Genomic DNA, 14,169 nt, shown 5'->3' with positions numbered 1-14,169 from the left:
GTGTACTGCTAAATGAGATTTCATGTTGGGTCTAAAACCCAATAACCCATCACCCATTAAAAAGACTACCCTGTTGGTACCCTCTAATTAGCTATAATGAGGCAACATCTAGCAACATATTGCTCAACTCTCTCTTGGCACTCAGCAAGGGGCAAAACTAGGCTGTATTTCACCCGGGTCAAAAACCCAGTTTGGCGCACACACACTCATGTGCATTTGAGTACAAACACACATCAGCCGGGAGCCTCACACTGGGAGCCAGTGTGGTGTAGTGGTTAAGAGCTGTAGTCTCGTAATCTGGGGGACCGGGTTCGCGTCTCCGCTCCTCCACATGCAGCTGCTGGGTGACCTTGGGCTAGTCACACTTCTCTGAAGTCTCTCAGCCCCACTCAGCTCACAGAGTGTTTGTTGTGGGGGAGGAAGGGAAAGGAGATTGTTAGCCGCTTTGAGACTCCTTCAGGTAGTGATAAAGCGGAATATCAAATCCAAACTCTTCTTCTTCTCAATGGCGCCCCTCTGGAGACTTCACCCGGGGCACTAGCTAATTAATTCTACAATACAGTCTAACATCAGCTTCAGCCTTTAAAGGTATTGAAAAGCAACATCAGGACGGCCGAAATTTCGAATGAGAGAAGGCGACACCACATTCCCCCTGGAACTGCCTCCCCACAGACAGAATTCCTGTCCTACAGACAGAGTTCCAGACGTTTACAACAGAAACGTGGGCTTGAAATGTGTCCCATGTGGCAGTTTGGGATTAAAAGGTGGTCCTACTGTGCTCTGTTTAAGGAGGACCCTGGGTCCTGTTTCTGAAAAGGTTCAAGGTGACAGATGCCACAGAAAGAAGATGGCAACAAGCACAATCAAATTACATACATTAACGCATGGAATGGTCACCAATGGAGATCTGGGAGGGAGGAGTCCAGGGGCAACAGATCCCAAACCAGGCTGGAGAAGTGGGCGTCAATGCCTCACCTCTCGATCCAGTGGCTCTTAGCCCAGAGAGATGTGCTGATTTTCTAGAGAGTTCACCACAAGGAAATATTCATACATAACAGTGTGAAATGGTACAGTCCAAGGCAAAGTGTGGTTGCTTCTTGATTTGGCTGAATGTGGCAACCCTTCCGTCATGGAAAATATGCCTGAGCCAACTATGATGGAACATTAACTTTTCACAGTACAACTTCACCTTACCTCAAGATGCATTGTTCATGCCCAGTGAAGCTGTGAGGCTCACACGTGTTGTATTCTAGGACCAGTATTATTTTAATGCAAACTGAAGTACGTACCGTATTTTTTGCTCTATAAGACTCACTTTTTCCCTCCTAAAAAGTAAGGGGAAATGTGTGTGCGTCTTATGGAGCGAATGCAGGCTGTGCAGCTATCCCAGAAGCCAGAACAGCAAGAGGGATTGCTGCTTTCACTGCGCAGCGATCCCTCTTGCTGTTCTGGCTTCTGAGATTCAGAATATTTTTTTTCTTGTTTTCCTTCTCCAAAAACTAGGTGCGTCTTGTGGTCTGGTGCGTCTTATAGAGTGAAAAATACGGTATCTGTTTTTTAGCAGGCCTTAAAACATGGGTGGGCAAATTAAGGCCCGGGGGCTGGATCTGGCCCAATCACCTTCTAAATCCGGCCCGCAGACAGCCTGGGAACCAGTGTGTTTTTACATGAGTAGAATGTGTCCTTTTATTTAAAATGCATCTCTGGGTTATTTGTGGGGCATAGGAATTCGTTCATATATTTTTTTCAAAATACAGTCCAGCCCCCCACAAGGTCTGAGGGACAGTGGACCGGCCCCCTGCTGAAAAAGCTTGCTGACCCCTGCCTCAAAAGTTTCCCTGTTCACTTTAAACCAGGGGAAAAAACCTTGCACCAGCAAGTAAGAGTCGAGAAGCCTGACAAAAAATTACAAACCTAGACTCCCTGGGAGTCTGAGCCATTCAACAAAAAAACATCAGTTTCTTGTTCCAAATTAAAGTTCCAACGTCCTTTTAAAACCTCAGAAGTTTAAATGACCTAATTTGTTTGGCAGCAAAAACTGGGGCCATAGGCTTTAGAGCAAGTCACATTCCTAAAACATCTTTAGTATCAGCACCATATAAGGCAGTCTGTATCCTGCTCTGCTTCACTCTTATCCCCGGAGATTAGCAGAGCCAGGAAGACATTGTACATGAAAAATGAAGACAGGAAAACAGACTAGGGAACCAGAGTACTTGCTGCATGCTTTTTATCCTAGTCTGAACAATTGTTCCCTGCACTCAATATATTTTTGCTCTTGAGGGTCATCAATAATGAGGTTAACTCTATACACACAGAAAATAACTATATTTCCCGACAGCTAACTCCCTCCCACCCCACACAAGACAAAGAAACAGTACAGTGGTACCTCGGGTTAAGTACTTAATTCGTTCCGGAGGTCCATTCTTAACCTGAAACTGTTCTTAACCTGAAGCACCACTTTAGCTAATGGGGCCTCTTGCTGCCGCTGCACCACCAGAGCACAATTTCTGTTCTCATCCTGAAGCAAAGTTCTTAACCTGAAGCACTATTTCTGGGTTAGCAGAGTCTGTAACCTGAAGCGTATGTAACCTGAAGCGTATGTAACCCGAGGTACCACTGTACTTTAAAACGAACAAAAATCAGTGTCGGAGCGAAGGCATTCTACTCTTCAGAAATGCTTCTCCCCAGTAATAAGGTGTTGCTGGGGGTGATCAGTTTTGAGGGAAACTCATTCCTCATATGCTTGGAGACACACTTCTTTATAATACTGCTTTCCTGAGTACTGGGTATAACTTAAGGATTGCCAATGTGTAGAGAGAACTCACATATGAGTTGTCATCACTTGACAGCAACGACACCAAGAGACTATCTTCACATCTGACACATCTGGCATGGATGCACAGGGCAGCTACATTTTAGATATCTGTCTGCGTTCATCCATAACCTGATGTTGACAAGATCAATGAGCTGCACTGTTTCAACTCCATTATCAGGCAAAATTCCTACAAGGTAGCCTACGCAGGAACATTTAAAAGAATAACTTGGAGCAGTTTCACAAACCTAAAGCCATTTGCGCTTCTCACTCGGTGACCCTGAGCCGCAGAAAGCTTAGTCATGTATAAGATTTACTAAAATCAATGGGTCTGAAGTCAGTCACGTAGCAAAGACATCCGCCATCTTCTACTGAATGTATTTATACTAGCATTGGCATCCCATCCTCCTAGTCCATGGGTAGGCAAACTAAGGCCCGGGAGCTGGATCCGGCCCAAAGGAGGATTATACAAGTTCACGAAGGATAGGGCCAACAATGGCTACAAACCCCAATGGCTATATATATCTAGTCCACCAGTTGCAAGAGACCCCAGGAGGGGAGAGTGCTGCTGTGTTTGGGTCCTGCTTGCAGTTCCCCATGGACATCTGGCCTGTGGTGGCCCCTGGTTGCTGGACTAGATGGGGCCCCTGGCCTGATCCAGCAGTCTTTCTCTATAATCTCAGCGCTCACGGCACTACTCAAGGCAACAAACAACTATTAAATTCAGAAATAAAACAAAATAATATGCTTAAGACAGACGCAGGTACATCTAAACAAAACCAAGAAATAAAAATCTGACCTATCAGAAAAAAAGCTAGCCTAAACAACCACAAAAATAACAGAGGGCCTGACAAACCTCACCAAGAAGAGTTCCACAATTTAGGTGTGGACACAGAGCAAGTTCCTTTCTCTCGATATCTTTTTTCTGGGGGTACTCAAGAATACACAGTACCAGCACCTTCTTTTCTAGAACAAAAGCACAGCTTTCTCTAGTCTCCATCAACTGAGCTTCCACTACAGTTGGGACAGTGGCGTAGCGTGGGTTGTCAGCACCCGGGGCAAGGCAAGTAATTTGCGCCCCCTAACCCCTGGATTTTAGCACTCAAGTGCGAGCGCCCCCCCAGATGTTGCGGCCGGCCGCCCCTGCACCCCCCACACTACACCACTGGGGCTGGGGGCGAGCGAAGGAGCCAAGGACCCCCCCCCCTTAAGGCTCAGCAGGAATTTATTAAATTTATTATTTGCGGCGCGGGCCGAGGCAGCCGAAGCCCCCTCCCCTCGGGCGCCTCCCCGCCCCCTCCTCTCCTTGGGCGCTCCGAGGCGCTCCAGATCGGGGCTTGGCGAGCACCTCTCCTCCCCCCGCCTGGACCGGGGGCCACGCTCCGTCCTCCCCCGCCCCCCCCCGCAGCTGAGAGTTGCGCCGAGAGCGGAGCCAGCGGCGCCCCCTTCCGCCGGGAGACCCTCGCCCGCCCGCCGGCTTCCTCTCGGAGGGTTTTGGGGAGCGCAGGGCGCGGCGAGGCCCCTCGGAGCTCTCCTCCCTCCCAGTCGGCAGAAGCAGCCGCCGCCTGTGGCTGGGCCGAGGGGATGGCAGCGGCGTCGGGGTGCGGAGGCTGCTTGTGCCGGCCAGGCGTTGGTGGCGGCGTTGGCGCTGCTGCAGCGGCTGCTCCTCCTGCGAGCAGTGAGTGGAGCGCAGCCGCGGCGGCGGCGGCGGGGGGCGCGCGCGCACTAGGGCGCAAGGCTGGGGGTGGCGGCGGGGAACCCGGCGGAGGAAGGAACTTGTCCCTTCCCTCTGGACTCGCGCCCCCCCAGAAGTTGTGCCCGGTGCGGCCGGCACCCCTGGCACCCCCCACGCTACGCCACTGAGTTGGGACGCCGAGAAGGGCTCCTCTATCAAACTCAAGAGCATGGGCCAGCTAGTAGTATACTTGCGTTGGTGAGTCCTCACCAGTGCTATTTTTCCAGAAAAAGAGATGCCAGAACGCCTCCCTTGTTCTCTTATAATGGCAATGGCGCCACCTGAGAGGCGCTGGAACAGAGTTCCTGTGAGTTCCAGCTGGAAAAAAAAAGCCCTGGTCGTCACCATGAATAGCTTGAGTGTCTGCCTGGGAGGAGGTGAGGTAGAAAATAGACAGGAAAGAGTGCATTGGACGAAGGGCCAAAGAGGCTGCAGAGAGACAGACATGGAGAGCCATCATCAGAGGGAGTTGGTTGTACTAAAGAAAACAAGGCTCTCTCCTGTCATATTTTATCCTCACAAAACCCTGTGAAGTAGGTTAGGCTAAGAGAAGGTGACAGCCCAAGGTCACCTAGTGAGCTCCATGGCTGAGCAGGAAGCTGAACCCATGTCTAGGACCCAGGTCCTAGTCCAACACTCTTAACCGCTATAGCAGACTTGCAATGGAGATGGGCTGGGGCTTCTTCGGCCTTGCAGAATGGTTTGCAACTATTTCACGAGTAGCAGAGGTAGAATTACGTAATAAAATAAAAGGAAATGCATGGAAGCTTACTTCGTTTGCACGCCGTATGCAGACTGAAAAGTTTGTGTTACTTCTGCACGCTATTTGTTTCTGTTCAATGCAGGAGGCATGCACCTTTAGTTATGCAAACCTGCAGACAGACTAATTCAGAGCCATCTGAAATCAAGATCGACATATCCCTGCCTGCTTACTCAGGTGGAGAATTCACTCTACAGGACTGCATGTTCAGTCAAAAGACTGTAAATTTCAGGCAAAATACCTCCAGGCAGTGTTTTTTTTCTTCAAGGGGTACTCAAGGGTACACCTTTTTGTTGTTGTTGTTAAAATTCCCATCCTTTTGTACCGAGAACTTTAAAAAACCCCTGTGTCTTTCCAACACATTTTAAAGGTACATTAAACTTGGCTGAACTTTGTTTGCACTCAACAATATCTGAGCAATCTCACTGGCAGAACACAAAAGGGAATGTCTGCTCCACCTAATGCCACCTGAAGGAAGACTAAGGCGTTCAGAAAAAATCACACAATAGCGTAATATTCCTGCTCTTCAGCCCTAGTATAGAAGGGCTATTTTCTGCCCTGTATAATCCATGACTAATAATAGGAAAATTCCCCTTTACTATGATGGATAGAGGATGGTAACACAAAATGCAGGAAACTTTTTACTTTCTTGCAAAATCCCTCTCACTGGGGATTAAGCTATTAAGTGAAAATACTAATGCAGTCGTGAAGCTGAGGCTCCAATACTTTGGCCACCTCGTGAGAAGAGAAAACTCCCTAGAAAAGACCCTGATGTTGGGAAATATTGAGGGCACAAGGAGAAGGGGACAGAGGACGAGATGGTTGGACAGTGTTCTCAAAGCTACAAACATGAGTTTGACCACGGGAGGCCGTGGAAGACAGGAGTGCCTGGCGTGCTCCGGTCCATGGAGTCAAGAAGAGTCAGACATGACTAAACGACTAAACAACAACAACTAATGCAATATTCTATTTCTCCCCATCTACACAGGTGAAAGTAAAACACAAACACTCAGGGATATTGCTCCCTCCTGTTTTTGTCAACGTAGTGTCTGAGGTGATGTTTCATGCCTTCTCAACTGTGGCTCACACTTGCAGTCTGCTTGCTTCATTCCACACAACGCAACGAGGCCTCTGAAAACTGAGGTGGCCCCTGTATGTACAGCACTTCCTCATTCTCTTGACCCTTTCCGGTTAAGGCCTGGTTTCAGGACTAAGAAACATTTGGTCCTGTTGGTGGGTGGTTCTCAGTTATGGGAACCAGGAATTCAGCCTGTCCTAGATGGAGCAGCGCTCACTGGAAGGACAGATTGTGAAGCTGAGGCTCCAAGACTTTGGCCACCTCATGAGAAGAGAAGACTCCCTGGAAAAGACCCTGATGTTGGGAAAGATGGAGGGCACAAGGAGAAGGGGACAACAGAGGACAAGATGGCGGGATAGTGTTCGCGAAGCTACCAGAATGAGTTTGACCAAACTGTGGGAGGCAGTGGAAGACCGAAGTGCTTGGCGTGCTCTGGTCCATGGGGTCACGAAGAGTCAGACACGACTAAACAACTAAACAACAAAAACAACAAAGATGGAGCAGCACTCTCCCTGGAAGAGCAGATATGTAGTCAGGGTGCCACTGAAAACCCAGGTGGCATCAATGGCAAGGATTGTCTATTTCCAGCTACAGGCAATTCGCCAGCTACAGTCAACTCTGCCATCTCAGCTAAGTCCAATCATTCTAACAACCGTGGTACAGATGTCCACATCCTTGATGGGCTTCCATCACCTAATTAAAACACATCGTTTCCTCCCAGTATTTGGAGGTCTTGGGTTAAGCTTGCTCTGGGTTTAAGGATTGCCTGCACTATAGTTGCTGCTGCTGTTAATTTTGGACGATTGCAGTTTTAAAACGTGGTGCGATTTTATTATGTCGGGAACTGCTTCGTAACAATATTCTGCACAGCTTTGCCTCGTGTTTTGTTCGTTGTCGTCCCCCCCCCCCCACTCTCTTAAATTCCTATGCTCTGTTCTTCACATGAGTGAGTATTTAAGGATCCCCGTCCGCAGTCTCAAGTGCTACACGGCCAGAAGTTCCACACTGTTCTGCTGCTACTGCAGCTCTGCTGTAACACAACCCAGGAGCTTTTCATATGGCACCAATACTCACATTCAAAGCATTCTTAGCAGCTTCTGCTTCTGAGCGACTGTCGAAACTAACGAAGCCCACAGGCTGGAAGAAAACGAGAAAATCAAAGATTGGGGGTGGGGAATTATTGTTGAAGGATGAATAAAGAACCCAGGGGTAGGAATATTCACACTTCAGTGATAAAAAAAGTTACATACTGCTGCAGCTACTGTAATCCGCTGAATTAAAAGATTAATCAAACAGAACATTGGTGATTATCAGTTTTAAGTGGTGAGCTTGGAAGTACAAGGTATAATTGCCTGTTTTTTATGGCTATTTTGTGTTAAAAGGAAATGAACACATTAAGGTTTAGTTTTCCTTCGGTTAAAAGGCAGACACTTTATTATCTTCAACCTGTTGGCAGTTCTATAACGTTACTGTATGATGCTTTTGAAAATCTTTGCTGAACTCCACATAAACCCAAATAATGTTTCATAGCCCACAAGACAGCCAAGGTGAATCTAGACTGAATACAATCTGGAGATTTATGGTGCTTGAAACTTTGTGCCAAAATTTCATACCATCTCCTTAGTTTAGAATTTCTCACGTTAACCATACACTGCTGACATTTATCTTAACGATTTCACTGTGTATTCGGCTTACCTGCTTAGATGTGAGTTTAATAAGAGAGCCTTCATAACCCTGCAGGAAGAAATAAAAATTACAGTCTGGCCAAGATAAAATTTAAGATCAATGCTAGGTAAATAAATGTGAATATATAAAAACAGGATACAGTACATTTTTCCCTGAGTGACTTCTTATTTGGCTATACTTAGAAACAGCAAACTTTAAGAGGAAGGTTTGTGGGAAAGATGCAAGATATTTCATTTGGCTCCAAGGCAGAAGTCTTATTAACAGTAGCAGCTGAACTATCCTTCTCTATCCCAACTCCTAAAGGTGGGCTTAACAGCATAGTTTAAGGGTGCTTATTCTTGCTGGAAATGCATGTTGCCTACTGTTCTTGTTTGAGAGGGAAGAATTAAACAAAAATAGCAAGCCTGAAAACCTTTGCACACTTACTTAGAAGTAAGCCCTTTTGAGAAACCATCTTGGCTGTAAATCCTTGAAGACCTGCTCCTTGCCTTGCAGGCATTTTCCCAACTGGTCTGGGAGGGCAGGACCCGGACTGACTCCAGCTACAAAAGCTGAGGCTGCTGAACAGACACGTTGGAGTCTATTTGGAGTTTTTTGCTGTTATTGATATTAATTTTTGTATTTTTTTTACAAGTTATGTGGAAATTGTTCAATTTGGTTGTGTACTTTTTGATGTTTTATTGTTTATGACTACTTTGGTTATGTTTGTAGTTATGTAACTTTTTTATGTCGTAAGCTGCCTTAAGCATAGTTTTAACTTTGGAAAGGGAGCATGCAAATAAAATGATTGATTGATTCTGAGCACAGTAGGGCTTTCTTCTGAGTAAACGTGAAGCTTTGCATTGTAAAACCCATCCAAACTGTGAATTATTAGAATATCCAGAATTTCACAGTAGTACTTCAGTATGGCTGTGGTTTTGTTGCTTGGGTACAAGCTTTTCCACACATCTGAATGACCCCCTTCTCACATAAACATAGTGACCAATCAGATGCCTCAGGGAACAAATGAATATGGCAAATCTGCGCACAAGGCAGAAGACGAGAACCTAGAGCTCTTTGCCCCAACATCACATGTGCAAGGAGGGTGGTTTAAAAATATATACACATACACAGTTGGTGGAGCATTCAAATGTAACATATCTGCATTCTTAAATCCAGGCTTACTATATGACTACACTGGATGTTTAGAGAAGTTCTTTGATTTATTTTTTTTAAACTCCTTAAAAGAGAATCAACATTCAAGGCTAGTGTCTACTTGCAGATGTAAATAAAGGGTGATACAGATTCTGGGATGGTATAAAATAGGGGTGATCAAACAGGGGTTTGTGCATCGTGGGTGTAAGAGGCAGAGAGAAGGCCAAAAAAGGTTAGCTACCAAAGGTCTAAGAGAACAGGGTGTCCACTCTGCCCAATTAAATATGGGTGTCTGAGGATTTCATGTAGAAGATGAGGAAAATTTATATCCCTGCTCTGCTGGCAATAAAAGGAACATAGCTAATAATTTGCAAAAGCAGGTCAAAGGGAATGTTTGTGGAAGAGAATCTTCAAATAGCTTTACTAGGAAAGCTAAGGATGCAAATCTTAAGCAGCTAGTGAGATGCTCACCAAAGAGTGTGTGTGTGTGTGTGTGTTAAGTAACCATGAGGATAGGCAGAAGCTGAGAAAGGTGGGGCAAGTTCCTGCCCCAGATTCCCTATCCAGGTGGCTTTGTTCTTCTCATGGGGCTCTACATCCTCTCTTGCCCTTGGAATGCCTTTCCCTCTGTCTCTGCTTCCAAAAATCCCATGCTGCCTGTTAAGTTGTGGGTGAACATATCAGACGACACAGCGATTCTTCAACAGCTCTTGTTTATTCACAGGCCAGAACAGAACTGAACTGAAGGATTCAACCAGCCTGCTTATATAGAGCTCCACTAGAACGTAACTGTAACAACTTTCTGTGACTATCCAATCACGTCACTTTCAATCCCTTATTTGCATATGTGGACCTGAGTAAAAACTACAGTATCCCCCTGCTGGCCCAGGGTGAGAACTTCAGTACATAACACTGCCTCTCCATTTTCAATTTCAGACACTAGTTATGGTAGTTCCTGCTCAAATTCGTTCTTGACCTGTTCGCTTCCAGGCCTGTTGAGCGTGGCAGGCTTTTCCCCTTTTCTAAACGTGAGGTATGCTTCTTAGGCATGCAAACAGGTCTGACAGAAGGGTGGGGATAAGAGTAATAATGTCACAAAGCCACTGGTGGTTTTCTTAAAGCAGCGGGAATCAGGGCTATACTTCCATGCAAATTCTGCAGTGATGGGACATTTGCGGTGCTCCCTGGAAGCAAAAATAATACTTATGGGATGTTAAAATCATTACAGATTATGTCTGTAAGACCCAGAAACTCAATCTATAAAGGTAAAGGGACCCCTGACCATTAGGTCCAGTCGTGGCCGACTCTGGGGTTGCAGCGCTCATCTCGCTTTATTGGCTGAGCGAGCCGGCGTACAGCTTCCGGGTCATGTGTCCAGCATGACTAAGCCGCTTCTGGCAAACCAGAGCAGCGCACGGAAACCTATTTATCTACTTGCACTTTGAGGTGCTTTCAAACTGCTAGGTTGGCAGGAGCAGGGACCGAGCAAAGGGAGCTCACGCCGTCACGGGAATTCAAACCGCCGACCTTCTGATCGGCAAGCCCTAGGCTCAGTGGTTTAACCCACAGTGCCACCCGCATCCCTTCTAGTGAATCTATTAGTCCAATTCATTTTCTGTCTGAAAATGGGACACGTGCACATCTTGACTTTGATACAGAGGGAAACATAAAAGTAGTTGTACCCCAAGACACGCCAACTGCTGGGAAGCAGAAGGTACTTCAGCAGTAGCTAGCCAGATTCAGTTTGCTACATACATAATGCCAAGACACTAATGTGTACTAAGGAAGTCTGGAGTTGGGACACTTTTACATCTAGTAGTTAAAACTTGGAAGATGGGGTTTATTTCCTAAGAGAAACCAGCACTGCAACAAAAAATAAACCAGGCTGGGCTGTGGGAATTCTGTTGCTTGGACTGGGAGCTGGGGGACTTCCAAGGAGCAACTAGAAATACGCATGTACGCATGCAGGAAGCATACATAAGTGTGTTCATATTATTCCATGTTGCTCAGCCTTCTTATGAGTCCTTACTCCAAATCCCTATCATCATTAGAGGTTAGCATTCACAACTTTAAACCCTGATCACACCAGCATGCTATTTATAATTACTCTGTTCATGGGCTCTTGGCCAACTTTCACTTCATGGGAAAGTCATTGCAGCCAAGTTTTTATTTGAAATAAGATATCACGATAGACTGCATCCCAACCTTTTTTCAAAATCCAGATACTGAGGAGCATCGTCTGAATTTCTGCCTGCTACTCCAGAAGAGGCAATTATGCATTATTGCGCCGATTTACCATTTATGACAAACAGGAAACGAACCACAAGTATTTACATAAATAAGGACACTGGCACTTCAGTTCCAAGTTCAATAGCAAGGTACCTTGAATGGTCTGAACAACAAATAGAGTTCCCGGGGCTTGATGTCCAGAGGCAGGCCGCTGACAAATAGCGTTCGTACCTTTAACAAAAACAAAAGTGAAAAGGGCACACGTCAAGAATATTAAGGCAACTTAACCTTGGTTTTTTTAAAAAAATGAAGAAGTTCCAAATAGTAGTTTCTTCAACCTTTAAAGTCTGTTCACAAAAACTACTGGCCTACCTGCCCAAACATATCTTATTACCTGTATATGACAAATCAACAGGAAGTGTGTGTAGAGTGACCTAAACTCTTAATTTACAAAAGCTTCTGTTATGTACTGAGTTGAATAGGATCCAAACTGCAGCAGTCTGATTGGTCCTAGAACAAGAGGATCTAAAATGCAGCAGTCTGATTGGTCCTAGAACAATAGGATTCAGAATGCAGCAGTCTGATTGGTCCTAGAACAATGCAGCAGTGTGATTGGTCGGCAGGAGCCACCCAATCCAGCTCCAGATAGAAGTGAATCCACAACCTGATTGGCCTACAGGAGAAGTCCGGAATTAGCCAATCACGTGCAGCCCATTGTGTAAATAATGTATATAAAGCAGATACTTTGAGGGGACATTCATTCATTCCTCCTCACCACTATGAGCTGAATAAAGAGCATGAAATCACTTTGCGACTCTGCGTATATTTCAGCTTCCCATCTCTGAGCACAAGGGATTCTTACTTACTGCACGTGACCTGGAAGGTCTAAGCCTTCCTTATAAACACAAATATGAAAATGGCTTCAAAGTCATCAGATGGCAATGTTTCATTTCCCCAGCCCTGTTTGTTAATTTCAAATAATAAATCCTGCACATCCTTCAACATTAAAAAAAAAACCCCAACAGAATTACACTGATACTAAAGCTGTTTCTTCTGCACTGGAAAGAGAGTGCTGGTGGATCACAGCCATATTTTGCTGAAGTCATGACTTCAAGCTTCTCTCAACAATTATTTAGCCAGAAATAAATAAATGTTTACCCATTAAAGCAGCATTAACCCCCCACCCAGATTTAAACAAATGACTTAAAAGCTATCGCCAAGTGTTGGCTTCCTTGCAGATGCATATGAAGTAATGCAGACTTCTGCAAGTCCGGAAAATTTATACCCATAGCAATGTAAAATGCTCTACCAATGTCTATATCCGTGTGCAAAGTTACTTAATAATGCTATGCAAGAAGAAAATGTATGCTGCAATCATGTACTCTATTTCAGAAACGGCCTTAGCTCAAGAGTATCTTTGAGAACATCTCCCACAGAAACCTCCCTCTAGCCAAAGCACATCTGGGAGACCCTGTTCTGCATACAGCTCTTTATGATGTCAGTTTATGGGCTCCTGAGATAGGACTCTTATTTGTGGTGCCAAGAACTGCTTCATGTCCTCTCCAGGGAGGCTTGCCAGGTTATCCTTCTTAGCACTCAGAGGCCTGGTGAAAATCTACCTATTCTATCAGGCTTCAAACATCTAAGTAACTTCAGGTCCATAAGCTTGTTAATGCATAAGCTGCTCCTTTCAAAATACGTTTTTCAGGCACAGCTGAGCCAGAATCTCTTCATTCATGTCTGGCCCTAATGAACAGATTCCCATACACCTCTGAGGTCCTGCATTTTCATTTCTTTTTCTCTCCCCCTACCTCATCTAACCTTGTTAAGTTCTTTTGGACTTACTTGCATTGGAGTTACTAGATTTCTTCTGGCTTTGGAAATATCAAGAAAGCATTTTAAACTAGAATTTAATATGATGTTCCTTTTTTGGCTACACACAGGGCTTTTTTTCAGCAGGACCTCACCAGAGCTTAGCTCCGGCACCTCTCAGGTTGGTGCCATTCTAAGAGAACAAGGGAGAAGAAGAAGAAGAGTTTGGATTTGATATCCTGCTTTATCACCAACCTAAGGAGTCTCAAAGCGGCTTACAATCTCCTTTCCCTTCCTCCCTCACAACAAACACTCTGTGAGGTGAGTGGGGCTGAGAGACTTCAGAGAAGTGTGACTAGTCCAAGGTCACCCAGCAGCTGCATGTGGAGGAGCGGGGAATCAAACCCGGTTCACCAGATTACGAGCCCATCGCTCTTAACCACTACACCACACTGGCTCATGGTGAGCTCCAGCACCTCCTAGAAAAATAGCAGCGGCTGCAAATCACCTTGAGTTCTACTTTTCTTTACAAGGCTCTCATATGTTTTATAGATAAATAATGAAAGCTTCCTATGCCAAGTCACAGTGTTTTGCAATGTTTCTACCCTATCATTCGCACAAAGGACCTGCTGTTGTTTAAGAGAGAAGCCGGCTGTCAAACGAGTCCTCTGTTTAGGGCTCTGTCATCAAAATGTACTCCCAGCCTGTTTCCTGGTGTTATAATTTCCATTGGTTGCAACCAATGTTTTGAATCTACTGTACAATCTCCCTTAAGTTAGAAATGCAAGTTTATTCCAGACTCATAAAGAGCTGCTCATACCTGACTATGCAAGATAAAAGTGCCCCACTGTTGTTTGTCCACCCCTATGCTTCACCAAACCAAACATTAATTTTCTGAAGCATGCCAGAGGTCCTGAAGGATT

General features: G+C 45.4%; 1 protein-coding gene across 1 annotated transcript in view; it reads right to left on the bottom strand.

The window, feature by feature from the left end:
- Positions 1–14,169, bottom strand: part of RBPMS (RNA binding protein, mRNA processing factor) — a 78,780-nt gene that overhangs the window by 33,810 nt on the left and 30,801 nt on the right. Inside the window, 3 exon segments of the mRNA XM_081894797.1 lie at positions 7,460–7,522; positions 8,081–8,119; positions 11,588–11,665. Coding sequence (XP_081750923.1) covers positions 7,460–7,522; positions 8,081–8,119; positions 11,588–11,665 — 180 coding nt within the window.

The sequence above is a fragment of the Podarcis melisellensis genome (genome assembly GCF_964234715.1).
Source record: "Podarcis melisellensis genome assembly, chromosome: 17".
In the NCBI taxonomy this organism is placed as follows: Eukaryota; Metazoa; Chordata; class Lepidosauria; order Squamata; family Lacertidae; genus Podarcis; species Podarcis melisellensis.
Note: the sequence above shows the minus strand (reverse complement) of the source record. Positions and strands in the feature narration are given on the sequence as shown.